The 10,772-nt window shown below is 46.6% G+C and overlaps 1 protein-coding gene across 7 annotated transcripts in view; it reads left to right on the forward strand.

The window, feature by feature from the left end:
- Positions 1-10,772, forward strand: part of KAZN (kazrin, periplakin interacting protein) — a 266,812-nt gene that overhangs the window by 166,322 nt on the left and 89,718 nt on the right. For all 7 annotated transcript variants that reach the window (XM_040326266.1, XM_040326259.1, XM_040326260.1 and 4 more), the window contains one exon: positions 9,166-9,357. In XM_040326266.1, the coding sequence (XP_040182200.1) occupies positions 9,166-9,357 (192 nt within the window). The remainder of the gene's footprint in view (positions 1-9,165; positions 9,358-10,772) is intronic.

Genomic DNA, 10,772 nt, shown 5'->3' on the forward strand with positions numbered 1-10,772 from the left:
CGTCCATTGCTGGGGCTTCATTTGGGACTGTCAGCCTTGTCTGCATAATAGCTGCTTCTTGTGTGGATGGACCATTATTCAGCATCGGTCACAGTGGCTTTGTCTGCCTTTTGTAATTGGGAGGCGGAAAGAACAGCCGCGTCTGGTTGGCGATTGCGGTTCTTTTTCCCGGCATAATGTCCGGTTTCTGTAACATGGGCAGGTACTTGTTAGGTCAGCTGAAGACGTGCCATTCAAGGCAGACTGCGTTCAAAGATAGGTGGGAAGAGTATGGGGTGCTCCACCTGTGGCCCCCTCCAGCTGCAGCGCAACTACAAGTCCCATGAGGCATTGCAAGTATGACGGTTACAAGCATGGCTCCCAAAGGCAGAGGCATGATGGGACTTGTAGTTTAAAACAGCTTAAAGGGGTTTTCCACCCATTTTTTAAGTTTAATAAAAGTCAGCAGCTACTAAAAGTGTAGCTGCTGGCTTTTAATAAACTGACACTTGCCTGCTCCAGCGACGCGCCAGCCGGGGGTCCGCTCCTCTTCCCCCCCCCCCTCCCCGGCCGGCGTCTTCATTGTCACTGTGGACACCCGGCCGTGACAGCTTTCGGCTTCACGGCCGGGCACCCACTGCGCATGCGCGAGCGGCCCTGCACTGTTTGATTAGACAGGCAATCGCCTAGGACCTGACGTGCCCTAGGCGATCGCCTACAGGGAGGGGCTGCCAAAAGGCGATTAAGCTTAATCGCCTTTGCAGCCCCTCGGCGGAAGGAGGAAGTGGGACAGGAAGTCCCCTTCTCCTGAAGCCCCCACTCCCCCCCCAAAAAAATTACATGCCAAATGTGGCATTTAAGGGGGCGAGGAGTGGGTTAAGAGGAAGTTCCATTTTTGGGTGGAACTCCTCTTTAAGGGCCATAGAGTGAGCACCCATGGTAAGAACTACTGGGGAAGGAAATATAACTAACGAGAGCTCTACGCAGAGACTCCACTCTGAAAAAGTTTATTCTGATAAGAAATTTCTTATCCAACGCATTTTGGATGTATAAAGGTGCCCTGTACACACTATTAGATTTTCTGCAGATTTTTGTCTTCACATTTACTAAAATTGTATAATGAGGTCAAACTGTAAGGGCTAGTTTTCACTTGCTTTAAAACATGGCTTTGTACATGCTTTGTTAAAGCTCTTTGAACACCAGTCAAAGCTCCTGTCACTAAATAAAATGGTTGGCTTTGGTTGGCCTTCGGTGAGGCTTTGGTTGGCCTTCGGTGAGGCTTTGGTTGGCCTTCGGTGAGGCTTTGGTTGGCCTTCGGTGAGGCTTTGGTTGGCCTTCGGTGAGGCTTTGGTGGGCCTTCGGTGAGGCTTTGGTGGGCCTTCGGTGAGGCTTTGGTGGGCCTTCGGTGAGGCTTTGGTGGGCCTTCGGTGAGGCTTTGGTGGGCCTTCGGTGAGGCTTTGGTGGGCCTTCGAAGCACCACTAAAGCAACATGGGGAATCATTTTTGGAGCAAAAACAAGGTGTAAACAGGACTGTAGCCTAACAATTTTATTTAGTGAAAGCGTTCAGAGAGCTTTAACAAAGTGTGTGCAAAGCCTCGTTTTGAAGCAAGTGTAAACTAGCCGTTGGTGTGTGTGTTGAAGCCGAAGCAAGTGTAAATGAGCCCTAGGAGTTTCAATTTGTATAATCAGACAGGCCTTTGCACTACATGGTTTTGGTAAATCCGAAGACCAAAATCTGCAGAAAATCTAATAGTGTGTATAGGGTTTTACATAGAGCTACAAATTTAAGGATGAAAATTAAAGCCAAAGGAAGTTTATTATATGGTAATATAGCTATTTTACCAAATTGGTTTGTTTGAAACGTGCCAATTCATGTGCCAGGTAGGTAAGTAGCCACACAACGAAAATCTGTCTTTAGTTGAATTTGCCCTTTAAACAATGCTTTCCATGGGGAGTGACCCTTTTACTTGTTCATGCTGCCCGAGGGAGTTGCGGACGTCGGCATTGATTGGAAAATGCAATATGTATTGCCCTCCTGCCCTCTCTCACGATTATGTCTCCCCAGAGGAGAGCATCAATTTCTATCCAGAGCCCAGACTGGAGCTGCCATGCAGTCATGCCTCCTCGCCAATGTACCCGCTGCAGAGTCTAGTCAGCAGAGCAGGAGAAATATTATACACTGAAAACATTCAGCCAGCGCCACATAAAGCTCATTATGAAACCTCTTCCAAATTGGCTGTGGCTGTGTAGGGCGTCGGGTTCACTTAAGCTATGGGCGGCCCTGACCCTTAATTGCCAGAAAGGCCTATAACTTGTCATTAGGCGGCTTTGATGTGCAGAATTGTTGTGTGCTGTTGCCTGTGGGCACTGCCGAAAATTCTCTGCGTGAAAAATATGAGGGGTGGGGCCCTGGTGGGCAAAAAACACGGGATGTGTGCTCTAAAGAATACAGCATGTCACAAAAGTAAGTACTCCCCTCACATTTTTGTAAATATTTTCTTCTTTTCATGTGACAACACTGAAGAAATGACACTTTGCTACAATGTTGTGTAGTGAGTGTACAGCTTGTATAACAGTGTAAAGTTGCCGTCCCCTCAAAATATCTCAACACACAGACATTAACCACTTAAGGACCGGACCAATATGCTGCTAAATGACCCAAGGGGTTTTTACAATTCGACACTGCGTCGCTTTAACAGACAATTGCGCGGTCGTGCGACGTGGCTCCCAAACAAAATTGGTGTCTTTTTTTTTCCCACAAATAGAGCTTTCTTTTGGTGGTACTTGATCACCTCTGCGGTTTTTATTTTTTGCGCTATAAACAAAAATAGAGCGACAATTTTGAAAAAAATGCAATATTTTTTTACTTTTTGCTATAATAAATATCCCCCAAAAATATATAAAAAAACTTTTTTTTCCCCTCCGTTTAGGCCGATACGTATTCTTCTACCTATTTTTGGTAAAAAAAATCGCAATAAGCGTTTATCGCTTGGTTTGCGCAAAATGTATAGCGTTTACAAAATAGGGGATAGTTTTATTGCATTTTCATAATATTTTTTTTTTTTTTACTACTTATGGCAGCGATCAGCGATTTTTTTTTCGTGACTGCAACATTATGGCGGACACTTCGGACAATTTTGACACATTTTTGGGACCATTTTCATTTTCACAGCAAAAAATGCATTTAAATTGCATTCTTTATTGTGAAAATGACAGTTGCAGTTTGGGAGTTAACCACAGGGGGCGCTGAAGGAGTTTCGTTTCACCTAGTGTGTGTTTACAACTGTAGGGGGGTGTGGCTGTAGGTGTGACGTCATCGATCGTGTCTCCCTATAAAAGGATGACACGATCGATGCAGCCGCCACAGTGAAGCACGGGGAAGCCGTGTTTACACACGGCTCTCCCCGTTCTTCAGCTCCGGGGAGCGATCGCCGCACCCGCGGTCCCAGAGCGGGTCGCGCGGGCTGGGTACTAGTACAGGACGTACCTGTACGTACATGTGCCCAGCCGTGCCATTCTGCCGACGTATATGTGCAGGAGGCGGTCCTTAAGTGGTTAATGTCTAAACCGCTGGCAACAAAAGTGAGTACACCCCTAAGTGAAAATGTCCAAATTGGGCCCAAAGTGTCAATATTTTGTGTGGCCGCCATTATTTCCCAGCACTGCCTTAACCCTCTTGGGCATGGAGTTCACCAGAGCTTCACAGGTTGTCACTGGAGTCCTCTTCACCTCCTCCATGACGACATCACAGAGCTGGTGGATGTTAGAGACCTTGCGCTCCTCCACCTTCCGTTTGAGGATGCCCCACAGATGATCAATAGGGTTTGGGTCTGGAGACATGCTTGGCCAGTCCATCACCTTTACCCTCAGCTTCTTTAGCAAGGCAGTGGTCCTCTTGGAGGTGTGTTTGGGGTCGTTATCATGTTGGAATACTGCCCTGCGGTCCAGTCTCTGAAGGGAGGGGATTATGCTCTGATTTAGTATGTCATAGTACATGTTGGCATTCATGGTTCCCTCAATGAACTGTAGCTCCCCAGTGCCAGTGTTTCGTCAGATTAGACGACCTGTCAGAATTTGTAATGGAAGTGACGTTTCGTAGCCACCATCTTGCTAAACCCCTCACTTCTCCACAGTAGGGATAGTGAGAAGCCGCATGCGGACATCTTGTTACACCCACCATTGTTTTACATTTCACACTTATTTTTAAGTTTATATAGTGAAATACAATATTTAAAACGCCGTCTGACTGTTCAGATGTTGAATTTAAAAAGCCTATGCAGGTAAATGGCACTCACGTTGACTAATGCCCTTGCTATAGGTGTAGTCCATGTTCATACTACTTAAAGAGGAAGTAAACTCCAGTGCACAAATCATTTGCAACTATAAGGCCACCAATTTATACTTTTTTTAAAGCTCTTTGCAATCCGATTTATCTACCTATCATGCTTATTACTGCTTTTCCAGTGTAGTTTCGATGTATCCCAGCTGCAGGCTGCGCCATTTTAGCTCCTGTCTGCTTCCTGCCCTCAGCATACTTCCGCCCTCCCTTTGTGTTTTGCGCGTGCGCAGTGTGTCTTCTTGCTCGTTGACGCTGGACGCCGATGTTGCATCCTCTGTGACGTGCAAGTCACATGGGGCGTATCCATGGGACTGTAATCTTGCGAGAGAAATAAACTGACAGCCCACGAAGCGTGCCGTAACTTAAGGCACAAATGCGCATGCGCCGGCGACGTCATTGAAGTAAAAATTGGCAATTTCTTCTAAAGCAGGGGTGCCCAACCTTTTGAAGAGTGAGGGCCACTTAAGCAACTTGGTAACCAGTCGCGGGCCACAATGAGCGGAGCGGGCGGATGACAGGTCACGGCTACTCTATAGGCCCTCTGATCCGCCCTGATGGAAGGGGATGAATTCCCTTCTGTTTAATCGGATTGGAGGTAGGCGCACGTAAACGGGCACCTGACTCTGAAGAGGTGAATTGAGGCTCCCATTTGGTGGGGCTGGTTGTGTGAAAAGGGCCTAAGACTGCTTTCACACTGATGTGCTGTGGTTTACCCACACTGTGGGTGCAGCGTAGTGCACCTGTGTCTATCCTGCGGGTTAGCTGAACTTTGCCATAGACTCTACCTGTGGCAAAAGCCGGCGCTGTAGAGGAAACATTGGCTTATGGGGCTCTGCTCCGCAGGCGCTTTCTTCCTTTACCACCAGCTTCATTCACACCACTGATGCTGTGGTATGACGGGTCGGCAATCTGGGCTTGCCAACCCGCCATTTCAGAGCAGGAGGTCGCGGGCCACATCAGAGGGCTCCGCGGGCCACATGTGGCCCCCGGGCCACTGGTTGGCCACCCCTGTTCTAAAGGGTGCACAATGTAGCCATATGAAAGATATGCACATGTAAGTTACTCTAGGCTCCATGACATGGGGAAAAGTTATGAATTAGAGTTTACAACCAAGTTTTCAGGCGGGCTTCAGGAGATATGTAAATGGCCTATATATATATATATATATATATATATATATATATATATATATATATATATATATATATAGTAAAGGCATTATTTTATATTTATTCAGAGCTGCACAGTTTTATCTACAGGCCCCTTTTACCTACATAGGTAATTTCTTAGTAAAGAGGAACTAAACCTTTAATTTCCTGGCCTGTCTGAGCTTACAGGTGATCTCTCAGCTCCTAAGTCTATAATGTGGAAAGTCAAACAACTGACAGCCAATCAGATTGCATGTGACCTCTCACCCTTTGATACTTTAGGACTGGTAATCTGCAATATAAGTAGCCCTAAATTGCAACTTTCTTTGATTTAATGGTGGTGCTTATGGGAGAGAGCGTCGTCGTGAAATGTACCTGACTAAATACCTGAATATCACTTAATTTCAGCCTCTTGTAATCCCGTGAGCCTGGGAAAGGCCTGGGAGCCAATCAGGTGTCCTGAATTCACATGTACTGTTAAGGAATATGTAGACATGAGGAGAGAGCCGGGGGATGACCTCATCAAACTGTTGCTGCTCCTTTACTACCCAATAGATTGGAGCTCAGGAGTGTGTGGATCCAAGTCCAACCCACCTGAAGAAGCCCACCAGGAAGCTGTCATCTGTACTGGGCCAACTATCTGGGCAAGGGCATGTCTGCCTATGGGTGGCCCAGTACAGTGATGGCTTCCCGGTAGGTTAACTTAGGACCTGAACTGAGCTTATCCAATCACAGGTTGGGGCGGGGGGAGAGGAGGTGACGCGACTTTGTTGCGTTTTTCGCCCTGTTTGGAAAACATTAACAAGAACTGTAGCTGCTGACTTTAAATAAAAGGGGCACTCGCCTGTCCAGGGATCCATGTGATTTTGATGCAGTACAGGGACCGCACAGAAATCGTTGCGAATTCCGCACTGTATCAGTGTGAATCGGGCCTTAGGGGGGAAGTTCCGCTTTAACTGCAGTAGGCATACTCTATTGTCAAAAGTATTGGGACACCTGCCTTTACACGCACATGAACTTTAATGACATCCCAGGGGTCTTCCCCATACACACTATTACATTTTTTGCAGATTTTTACAAGCTGTGTATTTGATCTGTTTTTTTTTTATTTGCCTTGAGTTCAGCTTTTACTTGCACCGGCCAGGCAATTGGCATTCTCAGGAGGAGGTCAGCATTGTCGGATTTTCTCCTGGTCCAGGCTTGTTGGTGTTTTTCATTGTCCTATTTTTAGAGCTTCCTCCTGACCATGTCCAGCAGAAATGCCCGGCTTGTCACACGGCAGCTCTGAATTCTCTAATCACTTTCCTGTATCTATTTATAAAACGGATAATTACACTTTGCAGACTGAACCGCTCTCGCTTCTCGCACTTTTTTTTTTTTTTTTCCTCCATCGTTCTATTTTCTTTCTAATCATCTCAGATTATTATTTGTACAAAGCCTCGAATCACAGAGAAGTAATTGGCCAATAATTTCTGATGAGTGTACACAATTGTAACATTAACCATCCAAACAGGTTCTGCTCAGACAGGAAGCCGGGAGATGCTTAGGAAATTGTCCCGAGTCAGCAAAGGATTTTGGGTAATGGCGTGGTGCCAGTGAGATTTAGCGTCTGACTGTTTGGTGAGGTGCGAGAAATTTAAAGGGCCAGCAAAGTAAAGACATTTAAAGGGCCAGTCCACAGGAAAATGATATTTTAGTTGTTGGTATATTCCAGAGCAGCCATTCTCAACCAGGGTTCCATGGGATTCTAAGGTTCCTCCCAGAGGTTCCGGTCTTCCGCAGCTTTTCACGCAAGCCTTCCCTGCGTAGCCTCTCTCTTCCACACTTTCTGCCGCTCTGTGCTGCTTTCTGGTTCCTGGGTCCTCGGCTATGCGCGTCGGGACCCTTCGTAATAAGACCACGCTATATTAACCACTTAAGGACCGCCTCCTGCACATATACGTCGGCAGAATGGCGCAGCTGGGCACAAGCACGTACCTGTACGTTCTCTTTAAGTGCCCAGCCGCGGGCGCGCGCCCACGGCACACTCCCGCGACCCGGTCCGAAGCTCCGTGGCCGCGGGACCTATGGACCCGATCGCCGCCGGAGTCCCACGATCGGTCCCCACAGCTTCCCCGTTCTTCACTGTGGCGCCGTCATTGATCGTGTGTTCCCTTATATAGGGAAAGACGATCAATGACGTCATACGTCAAGCCCCGCCCCCTACAGTTAGAAACACATATGAGGTCACACTTAACCACTAGGGGGCGCTGAAGGGGTTAACTCCCAAACTGCCACTAGGGGGCGCTGAAGGGGTTAACTCCCAAACTGCAATTGTCATTTTCACAGTAAACAATGCATTCTTATAGCATTTTTTGCTGTGAAAATGACAATGGTCCCAAAAATGTGTCAAAATTGCCTGATGTGTCTGCCATAATGTCGCAGTCACGAAAAAAATCGCTGATCGCCGCCATTGGTAGTAAAAAATAAAAAAATAAAAATGCAATAAAACTATCCCCCTTTTTTTTTTATAAACGCTATAAATTTTGCGCAAACCAATCGATTAACGCTTATTGCGATTTTTTTTTTTAACCAAAAATAGGTAGAAGTATACGTATCGGCCTAAACCTGAGGAACTTTTATTTTTTTTATATATATATTTGAGGGATATTTATTAAAGCAAAAAGGAAAAAATATTGCATTTTTTTTCAAAATTGTCGCTCTATTTTTGTTTATAGCGCAAAAAATAAAAACTTCAGAGGTGATCAAATACCACCAAAAGAAAAAAAGGAAGCCAATTTTGTTTGGGAGCCACGTCGCACGACCGCGCAATTGTCGGTTAAAGCGACGCCGTGCCGAATCGCAAAAACTAGCCAGGTCCTTTACCTGCATTTTGGTCTGGGTCTTAAGTGGTTAAGATATCTCTCAATTCACTCAATTGAACTCCTTCCCATTGAAAGCAACGGGAAACCGCGGCTATACCGGCGCATTGTGGGCGGTATTGACCCTTTTACGCCTGCTAGCAGGGGTAAAACCGCACCGCTAGTGTCCAAATACCGCCGCACTTCGGACGGTAAGGTGCCGCTAAAAATAGCGTCGCTTTACCGCCACCGCACCTTCCGTCCCAGTGTGAAAGGGGCCTAAGTGTTATAACATGACAGGGTCTCTTTAAACCACTTTAATAGTTTATTTTATCGTATATGTGTACCTTATTTTATTTGGAGAGGGTATCGTGAGGAGCGAGAACACACACGGCTCCCAGGTGGACAGAAACGGAGTGGATAATTATGGCGGGGGGGGGGGGTCTCACTGTTGGAGCATCCAGGAGATGACTTGTCCCTCCAGGGTCCACCAAATAATATATTGTTTGCATGTACTAATCTTTTATATTTGATCCATGAGCAAGAATATTATTCTGGTTTTCTTTTTTTCCCTACAAAGTGAATGACTTATTTTTTTGTATAGTCAAGGCCAGTGCCGATCCTGACCTCCCTGGGGCCCTAAGCGCCTTGCATAGTGAGCCTATAGGGCGGATCGGCCCTGGTCAAGGTAATGAAATCTGTGACAGTAGAAATATGGGGGTTGCCCTTGCCGACCTTTTTATAGGTGCAGTTTTCGGGGCTGTCCTCTTGATGGGGCTTTGTAGGGCGTACACTGGTGATGCGCATTGGCTACATCTTATGGGTTTATAATGTTTTGTGTCCTTTTTTGTTTTGCAGTGCTGCTAAGGGAAGAGGTATCACAACTGCAGGATGAGGTCCACTTGCTCCGACAAATGAAGGAAATGCTAGCAAAAGACCTGGAAGAGTCCCACGACAGCCGGTCGGCGGAAGTTTTGTCTGTTACGGAGCTGAAGGTGCAACTGGTGCAAAAAGAGCAGGAGTTGGCCAGGGCAAAGGAGGCATTACAAGGTAAATTTATCCCATAGCAGGGCTGGACTGGGACAAAAATTCGGCCCTGGACTTCATCCAGACCGGCCCACTTTAATTCAATAAAATGCTGCCCCCCCCCAAAAAAAATCACGCCCACCAAAAGGCCCCTACATCCATTATTGTATATCATGAGAGGGTGAGAGAGAGGGGAATGAGAGAGAGGGTTAAGGGAGAGGGGGTGAGTGTAAGAAAAAGAGAGTGAGTGTAAAAGAGAGGGGGTGAGTGTAGGACCCCTTTTTACACTGAGGCGTTTTTTAGGCGCTTTTGGGCGCCTGTAAAGCGACTGAAAAACGCTTCCGCTGCAGTCCCAGTGTGAAAGCCTGAGTGCTTTCACACTGGGGCGCTGCAAGGGCATTAAAAAAGTCCTCCAAGCAGCATCTCTGTTTTAAAAAACGGCCCACTGAGCCATCGGCCCACCGGGAAACTCCCTGTAGTCCCTATGGCCAGTCCATCCCTGTCCCATAGGCTCCTCAGGGAGCGTGCTCTGTGAAAATGATTCAAATTATTTCACAACAAAAAAAAGGGGGCCGTGCTCCAATGACATCCCTATTTATAATAGGAAACCTCTACTATTAAGCCCGGGTGGGCGAAACGTGTTAGGGGTTGAAGGATGCAGTTTTTGCTATTCATAAATGGCGCTGTCTAGCTTTGATGGCATTGGAGTACAGTACCTTTTCTTTGTGGTGGTGTTTATTATATAGAGTGTAGATGGGCTCCTTGGGCTTTGCCACCCAGATGCCTGTGGGGTTGTAGAGCAGTTGGGCAGTCTGATGCAGTGAGGCTTTCAGTTGTTATTTAAATCATTTTCCACATTCCCTAAATTTTTCTACATGCATCTACACCAACAGTTAACCCTGTGCAACCATCAAATTTTATCCAGCCTTCATGAAGTCATTTTCAACTGGAAAGGAGTTAAAGCAACTCTGTTGGTAGGTAAAAAGCACCATCTTTAAAAAAAAAAAAAAAAAAAAAGGGTTAATACAGCCGTGGCCAAAAGTTTTGAGAATGACTCAAATATTAATTTCCACAAAGTCTGCTGCTTCAGTGTTTTTGGATCTTTTTTGTCAGATGTTGCTATGGGATACTGAAGTATAATTACAGGCATTTCATTAGTGTTAAAGGCTTTTACTGACAATTATATTAACGCGGAGGTCCACAAAAATGGAACCTCTGCTTTTCAGAATCCCCCCCCCCCCCCCCTCTGGTGTCACATTTGCTTCCACTTCCGGGCATAGACTCCCGCAGGGGTTACGCCACTCCCCCCCGCTGTCTTCTGGGAAACACACAGGTCCCACAAGACGGCAGGGACCAGTGAGGACGCGCAGCGCGACTTGCGCATGCGCAGTAGGGAACCGGGAAATGAAGCCGCTATCCTCACCGAGGATGGCGGCGGG

Source organism: Rana temporaria, chromosome 10 (assembly GCF_905171775.1).
Source record: "Rana temporaria chromosome 10, aRanTem1.1, whole genome shotgun sequence".
In the NCBI taxonomy this organism is placed as follows: Eukaryota; Metazoa; Chordata; class Amphibia; order Anura; family Ranidae; genus Rana; species Rana temporaria.